This window comes from Lingula anatina, chromosome 7 (genome assembly GCF_051362555.1).
Source record: "Lingula anatina isolate TDL-2025a chromosome 7, LinAna3.0, whole genome shotgun sequence".
In the NCBI taxonomy this organism is placed as follows: domain Eukaryota; kingdom Metazoa; phylum Brachiopoda; class Lingulata; order Lingulida; family Lingulidae; genus Lingula; species Lingula anatina.
Genome location: NC_141773.1, coordinates 10,220,677 through 10,239,737, shown reverse-complemented (window position 1 = coordinate 10,239,737; position 19,061 = coordinate 10,220,677). Strand labels below are relative to the sequence as shown.

At 34.9% G+C, this 19,061-nt stretch overlaps 2 protein-coding genes across 5 annotated transcripts in view; one reads left to right on the top strand and one right to left on the bottom strand.

Annotated features, from left to right (window-relative positions):
• The window catches only part of LOC106154023 (SID1 transmembrane family member 1-like), a 34,985-nt gene extending 22,709 nt beyond the window's left edge, over positions 1-12,276 (top strand). For all 4 annotated transcript variants that reach the window (XM_087016873.1, XM_087016872.1, XM_087016874.1 and 1 more), the window contains 8 exons: positions 1,920-2,037; positions 2,296-2,432; positions 2,783-2,885; positions 6,082-6,202; positions 6,628-6,733; positions 6,891-7,001; positions 7,825-7,938; positions 8,586-12,276. In XM_087016873.1, the coding sequence (XP_086872999.1) occupies positions 1,920-2,037; positions 2,296-2,432; positions 2,783-2,885; positions 6,082-6,202; positions 6,628-6,733; positions 6,891-7,001; positions 7,825-7,938; positions 8,586-8,648 (873 nt within the window). In that variant the 3' untranslated portion in view covers positions 8,649-12,276. The remainder of the gene's footprint in view (positions 1-1,919; positions 2,038-2,295; positions 2,433-2,782; positions 2,886-6,081; positions 6,203-6,627; positions 6,734-6,890; positions 7,002-7,824; positions 7,939-8,585) is intronic.
• A 77-nt stretch (positions 12,277-12,353) lies between these two features.
• LOC106154019 (uncharacterized) lies at positions 12,354-18,484 on the bottom strand. The gene is made up of 7 exons (XM_013528229.2): positions 18,204-18,484; positions 15,981-16,154; positions 15,321-15,427; positions 14,774-14,914; positions 14,181-14,342; positions 13,573-13,799; positions 12,354-13,394 (listed from the first exon to the last, which is right to left on the bottom strand). Exons 1-7 carry the CDS (start codon positions 18,250-18,252, stop codon positions 13,313-13,315), a joined length of 942 nt encoding a protein of 313 aa, XP_013383683.2. The 5' UTR covers positions 18,253-18,484; the 3' UTR covers positions 12,354-13,312.
• Positions 18,485-19,061: the final 577 nt, after the last annotated feature.

The following is a 19,061-nucleotide window of genomic DNA, read 5'->3' as shown; positions in this document are numbered from 1 at the left end:
TGTGTGAACACCCTGACTTTAAATGATTACTTTTATCTATATTTTTGTCTTACTTCAAATTTATGAGGTTTTGTTTTGCAAAAAGACTGGTTGAGTTTGAAAATCAACATTATTGGATTGATTTCATTATATTTTTTGATAATTATTGTATTAATTTTATTTGCAACCTTCTGATCATAATACCAAATCATATGTTTCATCTTATTTTGAATCAAACAGGTTTATTTTGTGTTTGCAGTTTGGCAGATTGAGTTTGAAAATCATCATCAAGAGTCATGTGAATTGCACAGTTTTACCAACACTGCACTTTCATACTTTTTTACCAATAGGCTTGGGTGGTTGTTATTGTCTGGAAATACTCTTTCACCTGACATTGTTTGCAAAACCATAGAAGTACAGTCATTTTGCATTTACTACATCTTGAAAACTTGTAAAAAATACTCAGCTCAGTGCAAAAGAAACAGTCTAGTTTTAGAAGTCAGATGAACATTTCATAATGTCCATTACTGTAAACATAAAGTTGTTTACTGGAATGTGCTTGTTTATGTTTAAGAGACTCGGTGCAATTGACCTATTCTGTTTGTTGGTTGTATATTTCTCAGCTTTGCTGTCCAGTTGAAAAAGTTTTTTTGCTATCCATCTTGCCCAGATACTGTGGATCATTGAATCAGTTTCTGTGAGTCTCTTGGTATAATGACTGTACTTGTGTCATTCCTGGATCTCTAGCTGAAAAAAAAAAAAGAAAAGACATCTGCACAGGCCCATGGAAACTCTGCAATCTTCCCCAAATCAGACCATATTTTTTTCCAAATCAATGTCTTTGTTGCAGGGGTGATGGGGAATAATAGTATCATGATATCCTTGATTTTTCTTTAAGTTTAATTTGAAAGTTTTCTCAGAATAAAATTCTGCATGTTTTCTGTCATGTGCTTTCTTTTGCTGTCATTTCAATGACTGTACTGCCAATCTAGAATAAGGATGATTAATATTTTTCTTCTGATTCTACAAAATCACTTTCTAAATGAATGTTAATCAAAATTATAGGCAATTGAAATGCTGATGCATATAAAATTAATTATGTTATTTGATAGCATTCGATTTATCTTCTTTAAGTGATCTTCTCTTGAAGCTTATGATGCACCTCCTGTTCATTATGATCATAGCAATAACAGTTTTGCTTCCTCTCACTCAGTTTTTTGTCTTCTTGTTAGCTGTACCCAAAAATTCCCTGGATATTGCATTTATACTTTTCTAGATTTCTCTAATTCATGTAAAAGAGGATGATTGAATTGTTTTTACCATTTGTAACTTGAATAATTATTAACTTTGAATACTATAACAGTTGTTATATATTTTGAATTTTATTGTGCCACCTGTGTGAGCACTGGTGGTACTCGTGGTTTTTACTCAAGGTCTGCCAGCTCTGCTTGCTCCTGATACAAGTCACTGCATACCCGCATAAACTACAAAGACCTGTGTCCTCATCTCATGGAATCTGTTTGAAGTAGGGTTAACCTCTTAGCAAGTAGGGTTAAACTCGTTGGATCGATTTCACTGCATCAGGAAATTCATCTATAAAAGAAATATATATAAAACTCACTTTGACATTCAAAACTTATGGTAAAATCCTTCAGCTGTGTCATGGCAGTCACAAATCCCTAAAACTGAAGTGCAGCACCTGCTTACCGAACACTTTACATTTACAAGATGCCATCACTATTTGATAACTATGTTCAGTTCTCTGGCCAAACTGTATTGACTGTTTACTCCCAGACTCCCAGGTGATGAAGAACAATTGGCGACTGAAAGGTCTTACTGCAATCAGTCAAATCTTACTTGATTTTATGCTAAATTGTGAGACTTAGGGCTCTCTCTGGGTGAATGTCCATTGTTGTAGCTTGTATAAAATTATGTTTCAGGAGTATGGTATACCTCAGCACTTTGGGCTGTTTTATGCTATGGGACTGGCACTTGCCATGGAGGGGTTCATGAGTGGATGTTATCATGTATGCCCCAGCTACACCAATTTTCAGTTTGGTAAGGTCATGATTGCTGATATAGAATATTGACATAATAATATAGATAAGTTGTGAACATTATTTGTGAACATAATTTTCTTATGGTTAAAATGAACTAGCTGGCTTATATTACCGAGTCTGGCTGACTTGCAGTGACCTTAGTTATCCAGACATGCAGTTAATCTCTGAGAAAATGTCTATAGTCATTTTGATGACATGTCAAATTATTTAAGGTTGACATTTAATTTGAATTCATACTTTTGTTATGGTTTTTTAGACACATCCTTTATGTACGTGATAGCTGTACTGTGCATGTTGAAGATCTATCAAAGTCGTCATCCAGATATCAGTGCTACAGCTTACTCCAGCTACTTCTGCCTGGCTTTTGTCATCTTTATAGCTGTCATTGGGGTGGTAAGAGACATTTGATATAATGTTTAGAATATAAATGATGATATTTGTCAGACAGTCATTTATGAACCTAATTTCATGCATTAAGTTGAACAAAATGTTGTATGCATTTTTCCCATTTCCTTCTACAGTTACTGTTATATGTGATTCTTGCTTATTACTTGACACATAGTCCAATTAGGATTGAACAATGAATTGACAAGGCAATATGGGTTTTTACAGCAGTTTTGGATAAGGTATCATTTTTGATGAAGAGAAAATTGCTAAAACTGAAGGGAAATTAGTTTTTTAATAAATATAAAGGCCTGACAAGAATTTTATTTAGTATAATCAATCTTTTTTGTTTGTTTCAGGTCTATGGGTCATTGTTATTCTGGATAGTGCTGACTGTGGTGCACATGTTGGCTTGTATGGTGTTTACAGTGGAGATCTACTACATGGGAAGATGGAAGATGGGTGAGTGACAGGCTTCATTGTTTTCTGTATATATAGACACAGTGTCTGTAGATCTACTATGGAAAGATGGAAGATGAAGACATGAAGGCTTCATTGATTTCTCTGTGTGTGTGTGTGTGTGTGTGTGTGTGTAAAGTGTCTGTATGTGGATATTGCTATCAGCTGTGTCTGTCCATGGTGCCAGAGCAGTTAGTGAGATGAGCACCTTTCTTCTATTACTGCTGTAACAGTACTGGGATGTAATGTTGACAGCTTCAAACTCACGGGGATTACTCCTCTTAAAAAGCAGGTCAGGAAACTGGTTATCATCCAATTATTACTGATATATGTGATAGTTTCATTTAGTTATTGTTTAGTCAAATATGTATAAAACTATTTATGAAACTAATTGGCATATATGCCAGCAATATTATTTCAAAATGAAGCAGTGTTTTATATAATGTTTTTATAATGCTAGACTTGAAGTATAATAAGATAAAGATCCAACATTGCAATGAGTACCAACTACCTTCAATAGGGAAATGTCACTGACTCAATGTGCTGGTCACGTAACTGGTCAGACAACTGGCTGTCAACTGAAGAACCCTCCCCTAGATGTGGGAGTGATTAAATCTCAGTCCTCTTTTGCAGTTCAGTGATGGGTTCTATACTCTGTCCCAGATGTCCACTTCAAGAACTATATCACCAGCCTGTTTTCTCTAACTTAAAAACTCTTCCAAAGTGTCTGAACTGCAAGCAGATATTTGCAAATCTTTCTGTTCCAAAAAATGCAGCACCAAAGATTGGACATGCTTCCAGAGCTTAAAAGTGTCAATAATGTCAAATTTCCAAATTTATTGGATCTCTCATATATCCAACAATTGATTTGGTGTGAGCATGTCATAATCATTAGCATTTTCAGTCATCTTTTCAAAAGTCATCCTGTTTATGATGCATTCACACTCACACAAAACAGTCATATTCTCTGAGCTCAACTGTATATTCTATACTCTATACATGTTTTTATGTTTATATATAGTGATCAGTCTTACTCATTAATGTCAGTAAAAACAGTTACTAAGCTTGGGTTATCTTTTGAAATAGAAGCAAAATAACATTGGATTATATTTTCTTTTCTGGAATTCTGCTACAGCAGCAAGTAAGTTGATTGGTGTTTGAATGGAATTGTTTTTTATGTTGAAAACCTCTTTTATTTCAATTTATTATTTTGCACCTATATATGCCTTTGGCCATGCTGTTTTAATTATGTTTTCATTTTAACTGGATATTTTATGGGATGTAGCTAGATATGATATTAACACAAGTGTGCTAAATTTATTTTGCACAACATAACAATTGATTTGAAAACAAAATGAACAAGTGCTTTGCAGGGTGTACATGTAAGTCTCTGCTTGTACCCTTGTCTTTTTTATGCCTTAATTGAAGCATATGCATGCCGTATTTCCAAGTAGTCAATAAGACAGTTTTCAGCCATTTTGTTTATAAAATTGCTTTTTTATACCTCCACATACAGATGTTTAGGGAGTACACTAGAACCACACTGCTGGCTAGTTGTCCTATCCTCTGGGTGTCCATCTGTACCCGATTTGAAATTTGCTTTTGCTTTGTTTGTTCCAAGGGTCCTGATAGTTGGTTAGGATATTGGTCATGACTGGAGTAGATATGTGCACTGTGGTTATTCAGGCCATCGGGTTAAAGGTCAAGGCCCTCACTCGAGGTTATTCCGTCTATTTTAAAATTTAAAAAAAAAAAGTAATGGTAAATCCTATTCCTTTTTTTCCCAGTTTTTTATGTAGGATGATGATACTCAGTAGAGACACTGTATGGGACCAGTGTAGAAAATAGAAAGTCATATGCGTCAATTCTGAAATTTGACCTTGGGCCCAGTTTTCTATGCAAGTGCAATATTTCATTTGAATTTAAATTAAGGGTCATTTGATGAATTCTTTCATATAGGTCATCAGGTATGTTTTTCTAATCTCAGGAACACATAAATATTCTGATAAAACAAGATGTTAACACATGGTACTTACATGTGGGCACTTGCATTTTTTCCAGAATAATTTTTTTGAAATTGTCTGTTATCTTGAGTCCTATAGCAATTAAAGCTTATCTATCCTCAACACTACTCTATTCATCAGTGAATTTTGTGTGCCCCCAGAGGAAAAATGGCCACAATATGGGAGTGTCTTGGCAGGGGTACTGTATTTGTCACATCTGTGACACTTTTACTTTTATATGTATCATTTTATGTGTCATTCTTTTAAGTCATTTCTATGATTCTGTTTCTAGGTGTTGTCTTTGTCAATCCCTGTTATTTGCATATGACGTATGGGATACAGTTCCATAGAATTACTCTGAAATTGCTGTGATTTAATCCATGGCTCACCGAGTCCTAACATTATTACAACATATATAGATCAACACTAGAAAGACAACAGGACTGGTACATTTAGATCTTGCACTTCTTGTGTTTGTACTTAGTGAAATATAATATTACATTTATCAATCCATGCTTGTATAATGGTATGTCTAGTTTGGTAAATGTTTAGAAGAATGAAATAGCGCATGTTTTAAAAACTATACATGAAGGCCACCAGTTGTGCTGAACAATATATATGTAGGATAAATGAATACAGTTGAAAATTGTGTAATTCGCAAATCACCCTTTTACTTTAAAACTATAGATTATTCCTAGAACACAGACCTCCACCACAAAAAAAGGCAATTAATATAAAAGTTCATTATAATTTGAAAAATTGCGAGATTCAGTTGAAATTGTAAATTGAATGAGATTGTGTGATGGATTTCCTAAAATATTTTGTCCACTTAAATACAAAGTAGACTGACCAATGTTGATGAAAATGTGGCCTCTTTCATACTGGTAGTTGGAGGTAAAATATAACTGTCTGTGGTAATGTCCTGCCAGTGTGGACTGCCTGTTATGATTACTGTAATTACCTGCAAATTTAGAGCAATTCAGTTGTCCCAAACATGTTATCATTGCAAGACAACACTTATTCTGCAACATAATTGGTCAGCATGGTAACATTGTTGCATTATTACTGAATAGTCAAACTGTTGACTGGGGGAGACTGTGTAGGAAATATATTTTACTTACATTCTTTTTTATCAGTGCTTGTAGTTTTTCAAATATTTTATTTCCACTTGTTACTTTTTTATTCCTATATTTCAGATTTGGGCGTATTTAAACGTATCTGGAATGTTGTTATAATTGATCGGCTGAAGTGTGTGCGCCCCATGTATGTGGACAGAGCCGTGCTGCTGGTGATTGGCAATCTGTGTAACTGGGCTTTGTAAGTACCTTGATAAATATAATTATCATACCATCTAGGTAGGGTAAATATGTTTTTGTTTAAAGTTGCAGTTTAACTTATAGTTTCTTCAAACGAGTAAAATTCACTTTAATGTTTAATATAAGTGATGCATATATGTATTGGAACTGTTGTATGAAAAAACTATTACTGTACAGTAAAAGACTTGTTCTTTTCAGTAGGGGAAATTGTGATTTTTAAAGATACTGTATTTTTTAAGAGACAGTCATAAATTCTTTAACATTCTTCTTGAATCCTGATTGAATCCTTTCCTGGAATATACTTTTATTTAGTTTTTTATTATATTTGTCAGACAGAAACTGACAGATACAGAAATGTGTGTACTAGTACCTATGCCCAATAATGCACCATGTTATCAATTTTGATCTGTTGCTTTGTATTTCCAGGGCGTTTTATGGTGTTATTGAGCGCCCCAAGGACTTTGCATCCTACCTGTTGGCCATATTTATCATCAACCTGCTTCTGTATACTGCCTTTTACATAGCAATGAAGGTATTGATGAGAGAGAGAGGGGGGGGAGAGCAGCAAAGTGTATAATTGGCATGTAATAATTTGTAATCAGAGCATGGATATTATGTTTATAAAACAACAACTTGCATATAGGTCCACCTTCAAAATTTCAAGAATACAAATGCTTTCCTGGTTTCAGATTCGCCACAAAGAAAAGATCATGCTGATTCCTTGCTGTTTCATCTTGCTGGCTGGCATCACTTGGGGTTTTGCTCTTTGGTTTTTCATGGCCAGACTTACTTCATGGGAGGTAAGTACATACTCGGGATGCATATGAATTTATTCACTATTATGATATTAGTAGTAAACAAGATGATATTAAGAATAATTTAATATGATATAAAGATATAATAGTGATATTTTGTTCTGCCAACTTGCCATTTTAATAACCTATCTGGCTTTTGCCTGTTCGTGTCAGACTGGTGAACAGACACTTTTGCCATGTGGGTTTTTGACAAAAATCTAAATCATCCAGGTGTCCCTTTGACAAACTAGTGGTTTTTACTCCCCTGCCCCTCTTTATCTAGTTTTCTGCCTTTAATCATGGTGCATTTCCAACAGGTAGAGGTGAAGTAAACAGATAATCTCAATTTATAAAATGGCCAATATTTCTGTCTATAGATAAGAATCCATAATCAGGATTAAAATACACAGGAAATGTATAAATGCTTTAAATAGATCATTATAAAAAATGATTTAAAACATATTTTCTTTGGGATGGGTGAGGAAAATTGTCAGGGTGGGTGGGGGGCCTTGGGTTGGGTGGATTAATCAAATTGTCCTAGAATCATTTTATACATTGACACAGAAGTTTTTAGATGGCTGTAGTATTTTGTCAGTCTTTGTTTGACTGATTTAAATTTTCTGTCTTAATGCATACATACTTCAGCTTTCTGTTGTTATGTCTTGTCAGATGATAAAATTACTTGTGTGTTAGTGGGATTGTGTAATTCTGTTGTTCTCACTAGTTGTCATATTTGTAAAAGAGACCAATCTCTAGATCAATATGTCACAAATTACTTTAATTTATGCAAAAGGAAATGATACTTAGACAGGTAAATATATTTTTCCAGTTGACCCCTGCTCAGTCTCGAGAAGGTAACCAACCATGCATGCTACTGCAGTTCTACGACCAACATGACGTGTGGCACTTCCTGTCAGCTACTGCCCTCTTTCTGTCATTTATGGTGAGACGCTCTCTCTCTCTCTCTCTGTCTCTCTCTCTGTCTCACACACACTCACACATGTAGAGTAAACTTTCCTTCATCAACTATTGGAAAGCATACCTGTGAAAGCTTTCGTCCTAAAACTTGGGACTTCATCAAGCCAGGGAATTATATTGGATATAATTCCTTGATCAAGCACACATGTACAGATGTCAGGAGACAGTGTATAGTAAACAAGGGAGTGACAGCTGCTCACTGAAGTACTGTCCCATATATGAGACAGGTTATGCCTACCTCGGTCCTTGTTCAGTGATGGTCTCAGTTTTCAAATGTAAATAGTCAAGTGTTGCAATGCAAGCTGTCACAAGTGCACTTTGAAAAGTTAGTATAGGAAATAAAAAGTTGAAAATTTACTGGAAGTATATATTTTTCATCAGGACACACATATCAGTTTATATTTCATTTTTTATTGTTTCTCTCATTTTTTGTAGTAGACATATTAAATATTGGCCTGAAATCTGCACAATATCTTTCTTGTTATAAATTGCAATGTTTTATTTGGTGCATTTTTTTTTTGTTTTGTTTTTTTTTGTTACTAGGAAAACTCAAAGTCCAGTTATATCTTAAAATTGCAGTTATCAGTCTAGCTTGTAATTATTTTGTTTCAGATTCTTCTCACCTTGGATGATGACTTAGTGAGGACCCCAAGAGACAAAATTCCAGTCTTTTAAAAATAAAGTTACAAAGAGACCATATTGTAAATATCTTTGGAGTAAAGACCCCCAGGAGACAAGTTCCCAGTTATTTAAAGACAAAGATATAACATACATATCTGGCTGCTGCTCAACATGACATGACCTTCAGATTGACCTCTGGTGACCTCATTGACCCCCACTATTTTAAGTCCTCCATATAGGTGCATGTTATGTCCTTTGATGGACTGAATCTTTACTGATATAGGATATAGTTACTGTTAGTCATTTTGTTTTCCAGTAAGTCATTTTGATACTTTTTAAATTTGAATGTAGAGGATATTCAACAGGCCATTGCCAAAAATTGATGTCATCACTCCTTACATCATACTTAGACATTTTCACATAAGTCTTCTTACCCCCGTGGACAGCCTACTTGAAAAAGGTAATAAATAGTTTACATTTGGTATTTTGTGGAAAAAAAGATGTCAAATATGACAAATTAAAGAAATGGAAGAAAAATATTTGTACTAATTGTATACAAAGTTTTACTCTTTTATGTTGTGCAACTTGCCTTGTAGTCATTTAAGAAGTTTAGTGCTAGAAACACTTAATTTAAACAAGAAGGGCAGCTTTTAAAATTGTGGTGCTTTTTAGACATTTAGTCAAGAACATATTTTAGAAAATTCTGCAGTGGAGATAAATTGGTATTGCCCTTGTTGACATAGAGAAAATTTTAAAGTGAATCTTTCAATTAGTTTAGATAAGGATACTTTGTGAAATGGGGTCCAGTTTAGAAGCATCTGACCATAATTGGTGAGTTATGCCAATATTACACGGTGTTGATTTAGAGTAGGATAGGGGTTCACAGCATGTAGAAGTGGATTGCAATCAGCCAGTGCATGTGTCAAAGATTTGGTATGTGCATTGATATGATATTTTATTGAGATAATTGATTCACATTCTTCATGTCCTTGTCTAAGAGATACAGTAGATTTTAAGGTGCACACATTTGCCACTACTTTCTTCCAAAAATGTCTATAATTATTAAACATATTTAAGAAGACAATCTGTTAGCATACGTTATCCGTCTGCATCATTAACAACTGACCCGACTGTTAATGCCAGAAAAAATTGGAGCTGGATGGTGAAAGTTCTGAAACACTGTCAGTTACTGGCCTGACTGGGGCAGTGGATTTTTTTCAGCTGTAACATTTTCTCCAACTGGTTTTATTAATTCTCAAACTAAATGCAGAAGCCTTTTTTTAAACAACCCTTTGAAAATTCCTTTCTTTAGTCCTTATCTGTTATAGCAAGCCTGTTTAATTTCAATCTGTTAATTTAATTAATATTTTTTGAAAATTGGACTTGGGCCAGAAGGTTCTCAGGCCCAGATGGCATGCAAGTTGAAAAGTGAAAGAATGGATGTTTTTGAAATTATTTACTATTATTTAATGTATTTTGAAGTGTCTTGGTCACAATTTTTTCTGCAAGCTGATGACTTATGACTTGTAATTTATATACTAGTCAAAGTAACTTACAATCTTCAGTTTATAGAATGATTTGCATTCATTTAGGAACAGTGCATCTGCTTTTATACGTTTCTGTAAATTTTTGCTTATTACATTGTGGAATGTCTGTATTGAAACAACACTATTCTAATTGAGCTGTATTAAAACCTGCAAAGTCAAGTTGGATATATAAGTTTGATACATTTGAGAAATGTTTTTATGAATTCTGAAATTTGTATACATAAATTTATTGACCATAATATTGTTTTTGGTGCAAAGTTTATACCACTGAATTTAAGATGATAGTACTCAGTACTATCTTAGTTTGTGATGATTAAATTATAATCACCTGAAATGTTTTGTCCATTACCATAATTGTGCAGTTACTTTGGCTAGGTAATAAGTATGTGTTGTGATTTATAATACATTCCTTCTAGAATGATAGTTTGACCTTGGCAAACACTTGGTGATATTTTTGCCTCCTGAGGCTGTAAGCTCCTTTAGTGGTGCCAGTTTTTTTTTTTCTTAGTTGAATGTTAGTTAAATGTGATGTTGAGATATATTATATGAATTTATATAGCATTAAGACAGTGTGAGGTATTACATTTGTGCACTAGACAGATTAAAATTACTATTACTATTATTCTTATTACACAGCTGTGATCCATGTATGCTTAGCTCTCAAAGAGTAAAATAGCCAGCTCTGTGCTGGTTTAAAGGGTAAAGCATTTTTCTTTAACAGAACTAGACGTCAAGGATGGTAATTATCCCGACATTAAAGATGCATACAAAGTCAATTTTTTGTCACAAAAACCAACCAAATGCCAGCATATAGTTTCAAGTAGTATAATTAAGAGAATTACCAAAAGACATTGTTTAATTTTACCCGAAAATGATGTTTGAACGGATTTTTCTGCTGGCATTCTAAGCTGTATGTCAATGGGGCAGGAAAGTAGGTCACGAAAGTAGGTTAAATTTACAACCAAAAATTTAAAGAAAGGAGCAGTCTAAAGGTCTTTTACGGCTGATCGAGTGATCTATTCAGTTCATCCCTTGGCATGTCGAATTTATTTGAGTCATATAAGAATCTAGTAGAAGTGGTTTACATGTGTTACTGGGAATCCACGCTCCACTGATGCTCGGTTCGTATGTACCTTTAAACAAAGAAATTCTAAATAAAGCTCCCCAGTAAGTAAGTTTGGACAATACACGGTTTGGTATAGAAGGGGGGAAATATTGCCAAGTTACAATAAATAAATAAAAAGAAGAAAATCAGTTACATCACGTAAAGATGATCTTGCTGATTTTTAACTGAACCTGCATGTATGTCAAACAAAGTCACTCAGTAAATTTAAGAGTTTGGAAGTTACCTCAAAATTCAGCAGTGCAGGAGAGACAATGAGGGTTTAGAATTCGAAGGTAAGGATTCGCACATTTGTTTGAATTTAGTTGAGGCTAAGCATATATGGATCTTTGCTTTAGTAATTTCTTGCATTTGGCTTGTTAGATTAATATGGGCATGTGCAATGTTTTATTTTTTCTTATTCTGTGATACCACACAAAGCCCTTATTCTATTTGTGGTATCTCTGAGTATGTATGTCATAAAACTTAATCAAATGATGTTAAAGAATTAAAGAATGTTTATTGGATGAAACTGTGAATGGTGCTTCAAGTTCAGATTTCTCCTTTACAATGTTGCTAAAATGCAGTGAATTGTTATTTTATTCTCCATACAGTTAGCATGCTTTCATTTCAGATCTCAATTTTTTTCTCAAAATTCATGACTTAGTTACATACTATATTAGACAAATTAAACCATGCAAACAGCACAGTGCATTACTTGCCTACAGCACTATTGGTATTGGCTAAACCTTCACGTCTATGCCAAAGGTTAAATTCAGTCAGCCCTCACCTTTTCCATTTTTTTATCTGCTGTGTACTTGTATAGTTTTAAGTTGAATCAAAAAATGAATTTTATCACAAGTATTAATCAAATATTAAAACTATATTTCTCAAAGGAGCCAAGTGAATCAATTTTATTATCATTTAAAGACACAGCACAGGTATTATCTTCTGTAAAAACCTGCACATTTATGTTGTTGCATAGTACTGCTGCAATGTTGTTACAGTGTTAATAAATGTTATGCTCAAGTAATTACAGTTCTTATGTTTATTGCAAGTTTTAAACACTGCTTGACAATAGACATTTTTCAAATAAAAAAAGACAGCCAATAATTATTCATTTCTTTATTTGATTGGGGGACATTTTATAACCATCTACAAAAATATCCATGTAGAATCTATGTTAATATATTTACAAGCCCACTGCACATATTGTGCAAAATGAATATTCAATCAAAAATTAAGAATTACATCCTCTACCTCTCTGTAAACTTGAAATAACATTAATTCCCTTTTAGCAAATATCATCAAGAAAATCCATTTATATATCCCTTTCACTTATATTGATAAATTCTGAGCATGAAGGAATAGCCCCAGCTCAATACAAATCTACATCTGGATTTTAAGGCAATTCAATATAATTTTTACATTTCTTGTTCTTTCATATATTCTTTAACATATTTGTAAAATGAAATATAATTGAATGCTTTGAATAAAAATTGAACTACTAACTGTAACAACACTCAAAAATGACACATTTTTGGGAGTATCCTTCGCAACCTGAACCCACAACCACACATTTTATTTCATAACAGAAATAGGAAATGCATCTCTGTGATAACAATCAAGTTTTTGTCTCATATATCATAAATACATAAACTCCACAATATCAGCCAGAGGAAAAAATACACAAAAAAGTTTGAGGGAAGCTGTAAGGATGAAATGGTGTTAAGGGAAATTGGGGCAAGTTGAGGTAGAAATATCTTCCCTACTCCCACAACTTTTTAATGATAACAAAAGTGCATATGCTTAACAGAAGTACATCTGACAAAGGCAATCGTCCTAACTGATGTAAATGCAAAGAAGAGGGTTTGTTCAACCACAGTTCTGTCCAGGTTTACTGGACCACAGTTTACTTACTAGTGCAAATGGCACCATTGTTTTATAATAAAAATAATCATCATCACAAATTTTTCAAAGATATTCTTTCTTTTGCAAACTGCTGCCTCAATTCCTTAAAAGCACTGAACTTATCTCAAAATGGCTGCCTTGAAATTAGCTGAACATCTTCAGGGTAACTTGTCTAAAATTTTGTCTAGATGAAGTACCACTGGATGAATCTCTTCACTTGCCTCTGTAGCATCTTGTAATCTGAAAATTTAAGAAAAAACTATACAATATGTGTATATTTAGGAAAAAATTTTCATCACTTAACAAGAAATGGAAAACGGGCTAATTTCCCTTTTAACATTCCAGTCTTTGTCTGCCCCTGATGCAAATTTATTGTCAAACAAGAACTTCTATGTGACCCACAAATTTTAAAACTGACCTTGTTTTATATTCCCTATATTTTTCCTTCTCCAGGGTGGCTTTCTTGATTGCCTGCATGCACTGTGACGACAATGTCCGAAAACACTGCTCCTTGCTCTTATTATGGGCGTAGTCGTCCCAGTTGGGAAGTCTTTCCACATACTCCCAGGCTATCAAACAGTAGTTTATTACTGCCTCATAGGCTTGGGCAGCCAAAAGGACACGGCCCTGATCAAGACAAACTTTCTGAAATTATAATCTTTTTGAATTGATAAAGCATCTTCATTAAAATAACTAAGAAGTATAAGTTGACATTCACATATTTAATCCAATCATAAGGAAACATGATTATTCTGAAGCATACTTCACCAAACTTTTTAAAACTAACCAGACCTCATTCTGGGGTTTTTGTTCGCTAAATCTCCATTGCAAAGGCACACTTGTAGTTAAACTGAAAAACACTTCACTACTAATGTCAGCTAATGGCACTAACCTAAAGTAAAACTGACCTTACAAATCATAAATTGTAGCGTAAATAAGGCCAAAAATTATACTGATAAACACTGGCAAATTTACTGATAAGCGACAATGTTCTGGCCTTTACATATAGTCAGAAACATAATGCACCTTGAATGCCTCGAGGTGTGTCTTCACCCTCCTGAAACAGAAGGCATCCCTACTGGACCCCCATCTGGTGTTCGGAAAAGATTTATAGATGTTCCTTTCCGCCTGGTGAAGCTTGTCCTCCATCCGTGTCAGGTCTGGTGACGGGATGATGCCCTTGATTTCCTGCAATGTAATGTCATGGTTAGAACATACGCCAACAATATATCTGACCAGACTTTGTGCAATTTAGCAATAATTTTATTTTTTTCAATTCTTTACAAGTGGTCAAAATTGAATGGTGAAAAACGTGAATTTTTTCAGTTATATTTAACCTATTTGTCAGTTCATCACGAGACCGTATAGAAATAAAACATTACGTGTGTATTTCATAGTTACAACAAGCAGATTGCAACAATAACTAACATGTGGTAATCACTAAACACTGCCATAATTGAACCAACTTTTCACGTTTTTCTCAGAATTATAATTTTAGCTACTCAAAGAAACCTACTTTTTGACATTAACTGATTTCAGAACTTAAATTCTTCAGGTATCAACATTTTTAAACAATTTTTAAACCTCTAGTGTAAAAAGCCACATTTTCCTCGTCATACCTGTTCTAGCTCAGGGTGCATCTGGACAATGTTCTCCACTACACTGACCAACTGCTCACTGGTCAAAGCTTGTAACTCTGTGGTCAAGGGGGTCTGTTTCTTCCTTCTCTGGACACGCTGTTTCTTTGGAGAAGACGGGTCCTAGCAAAGAAAAGTATGAATTTATATAATAGATACATATTATGATTTTTCGGGACTTAAAGAATTCCAGGAATTTTGATGTATTCTAATCATCTGATGCACCTCAGCTGCACTCCTATAATTACATTTTTGTAAATCAGACACAGTGGGCAACTGATCTTGAAACTAGAATTTACATTTCATTCCAGGGTCACAGTACAGAACAGAGTACAGTACAGAAATGATCATTATCTAGAAAAATATCTTTGAAAATCTTGTGAAAAAAAATCTCACTGGCCCTGGTTTAGGTAGGAAAAGTCCTGTCAATTTGGGAAATTGCCTCATTTTGCTGAAGTTTAATCAATACTGTAAGTGTAAGCATAAAAAAAAAACTTCAGGAGGTATAAAACATTCCTCTCAATCTTACCTTATCCTGTTTCTTTGGTGACAACACAAGCCTCTTTCGTGTCACTTGTGCAGCATCTCTTGGTGTCTTCGGGGGAGTGTCTAGAAGCATCACATCTGGAGTCCTCTCTGAGAGATTAAGAAATAACATCAAATAAAAAATCCAGGAAATTTTTTCTCTGTTAGAATTTGTGGACTTTCTGTAGACTTTTTTAATGTAAATTTTGTGGAGTCGAGTGGTTCTATGAAATGAATTGCCCTGACTTTACTAGTAAGTATAGGCCAGGGAATGACACCTCCACTCATTCGCAATAGCAAATAAAAACTTACAGAAGAGTGAGCGCCTTGTATAAATCACTTGCTTAATTGGCATGCACTTTTCTGTATGCTTTTTTAATATATGTGTAATTCATGGAATCTTCTGATCATGTTTATTTAAAATAAGATTTAGAAACCTGCTAATTAATGTTGGGCAAGTGATGTTTTAGCAAGTCACTTGCATTTGCAAAAAAGTATGACTCCATTCTAGACATCAGACAAAAATCATTTGCATTGGGCGAGTTTGTCCAGTCCTGACAGTGCACCTTAATTGATTCATGGCAGTCCAACATCCCAGTCAGATATGTTAATATGAGACAGAATGACTTCAAGTTGACCACCAGGAGTTCACAATTCCACATACCCTTCACAGATAAAGAGTGTGTCTTCTCTCTTGCTACTTGTGCTGCAGCTCTGACGCTCCTCATCTTGATGATCTCTTCATTGGGATCGGGTGGTGGGGTGAGAAACGGATCTTCTCCCAGGAGACGGTTTAGATTCATTCTGCTCCTGTTACGACGACTGGCATCTCCAAGAGCTATGAAAGAAAAACAACGCAGCAAAGTTGTCAATGGACATATATATTGGCAGCTTGACTGACACTGAAATGCAACAGGGACAGAAAGTATAAATCTTTTTAAAAACCCATCTTACATTTGGGCAAGTGATCTACTAACAAGTCACTTTTCTTTGATGGCAAGTATGACTTCTAATTAAACAACCCCAGAAACCACTTGCTTTTGGCACCCCATGCTCTAATGCAGGACATCTGAATATGCCAGGGGTTTTCTCAGTAGCCTGGGGCATAAAAATTAATTAAACATCCCACAAAATTACCTACTGGACCATAGAATTAGGTGTCTTTATAAGGGCTTGCCCTGAACTGACAGGTTTGTGAAATCCCTTATAATGGGCACACAATATAATGTTGGATGAAGTATTCACAGTGCTACTTCCCACATGGTCAGACAATGCTGAGGTAAGTGATTACTGGCAGTGTTAATTATCACCTGAGGGTGGAGGGGAGGGTAATGTAGGTATTTTTGGTAGTGATTACTCAGACTTAAACTTAGTGATATGGGGGGGGGGGGGGGGGTTAAATATGACTGCAGGCCCATAACTGCCTTTCCTATAGTTTTGCCAAACCTTTCTAAAGTCAAATATTTAATTTTTAAATTAAAGCAGATTGCTTCCCTGGTACTGTTCTTGTAAGTCACCTACTAGTAAAATCAAAATGTAGAAAACCTGGCAGCCAAGTACCCTCTACCAGGGTGGCAGATATTATAGGGAAATTTTCCAAATGCCGAGAATCAAATGACCGTCTATTTATCAAAAGACATATCTGTCAATATCTTATGATAAATTATCAATCTGTTGCCCTGGTAGAGGGTAGCACCCAAGCAGTCTGAAGAAGGGTTTTGTAATTTTACACATTTATTAGTGCAACAACATAGTCCAATCTAATCTTCATCTTCTTAAGTGCTATGATGTGATCCCAGTTTAAGTATATTTTAAGATCTTTTCTTCCCAAGGTGCCAAGCTGTTAAACCTAGCTGACAGAGGTGTGAGTCTTAACATCAGTGTTGATACAGTAAACAAGCCCTATTGCTGACACTAAAACATGTCTACTTTGGAAGCAGGATGTATGTTAACTCATATTACAATAATAATAATAATGATAAACTTTTTCAATGAGCTTTAATTGTCTTACATGCAGTCTGCCCATGAAAATTGCCCACATAAATAGGCACTAGTTAAAATGTTAGACCCTTACTGCCAAAAGGGCTTGTACAATAAATCTTGAAAGTTTTTTGTGACAGACTGTTTAAATGGTGCATTGTCACATCAGCCAGTTTTCCACACTACATGTTTTTATACAGAATATATTGACAGTACACAACCCTTCAGTTATGTTATCTAATATTCTACTTGATGAAATTATAAAAAAAACTTGGTTAAACTTCTAGAAACCATTCAGGATGAATATAAACATCAGTCTCTTTAATACGTTAATAGCCCTTATTATTCTGGTACTGAATAGGTTCCGTTCCCAATTAAATGAGAACTGAAAATTGTCTTTTTTTATATCTCATGTGCATTCACATGCGCACATACCAACCACACACACACACAATTTCCATCATTTGGCTCCATAATCTTGGTAGCCTTTGTTCAGGTTGTTGCCCCCCCCCCCCTCCCCCCCCCCCCCCCCCCCCCACACACACACACACACACACACACACCCGCACCTGCCTAAGATGTTGAAGCAGATCCTACCTTTCCTCTTGGTTTCAAACAGCTGCTACCTTAATGTCGAACTATATGTATGATACACAGATTGCGAGGCAGTAAACTTTGAATGCATTAGAAAGTTTGCGCATAACATCGATAAAAGTTGCATCAACGACAACAACCTATCATTATCAAACCCAACATGTACTTATGTTAGCAGTTATCGGGTCCCTACTACAAAAAGTTTCTAAACATGAAGGTTTGCATTAGGTTTATACGACGCTGGGGTTACTTGAGCTACATAAAATCTTTACTTGTTACTTTTAACAAAAAAAAGTTCAGTTAACCAACTAACCTTGGGATATAAGTGGACTGGATCGTCGTCTCGAACTTGCTGTGGCCATCTTTAAAGTCCCTAGAAATTTGCCGGGAAAAGTGTCTGCAAAACTTTGGATGGATCTTGCTTCAGTTTTCCAACGTGAGCACCAAAACCAAAAAGTACTCTTTCGGTAGACTTTGGTTAAATAAAAACTTACTTCAAGTCCACTAAAAACTCTTCATATCGGCCGATCCAAGTAATTTTTAGGTTGTAAACAATCGTCCTTGGCGCGAAATAAAACCACGCTCTTGTTGATTGGCTAGGATTTACGTGTAGTGACACCTAGTGGTTTATTTATGAAACTTTGCTGTTCACTATTGATTGCAGATCACTTGTTGCTAGCCGTACGTTTGCTTCTTTATCTGGTTGATGATTTTATAATTTCGCAATAAATTTTAATTTAAAGAGTATAGAGTCTCTTTTGAAAAGAACAAAAAGAACAATTTAATTATCTAGCTAAGGATCATATAGAGCGATCTCTCTAGGCGGCCTCGTTTTGGGCTCGCGCCATATTGGTAGACCGGAAAATGGCGTCGAGCACGATTAACATGAGGAGAGTAAGGGTGAAAGATACGAAGACAAACGCCGTTTCAAATCAGGAAAACAACTTTCACAGTTATAAGTTAAGTCTACCTGCACCAGAAAGGAAGAGGTATGAGGACAAGTTGGGCCTTATAGACGGTAAAGACCCATATGAAACTACCACATGGTCAACAGACGCTCAAGAATTTGAACTGAATTTTGTTTGCTTTTTTTTACTAGTCCAAGTATTACTCAGATTGTATAATTGTGGTTTTGCACAGATTAGATAGCTTTATACTTGGTGGTACTTAT

Bases quoted from the DNA above. Each gene is read 5' to 3' on its own strand.
- LOC106154019 (XM_013528229.2), bottom strand. From the start codon at position 18,252: ATGGCCACAGCAAGTTCGAGACGACGATCCAGTCCACTTATATCCCAA. The intron at 16,155-18,203 runs GTTAGTTGGTTA...TTTCTTTCATAG, and splicing joins CAGTCCACTTATATCCCAAG to CTCTTGGAGATGCCAGTCGT. The intron at 13,395-13,572 runs GTCAGTTTTAAA...TTAAATTTTCAG, and splicing joins TATAGGGAATATAAAACAAG to ATTACAAGATGCTACAGAGG.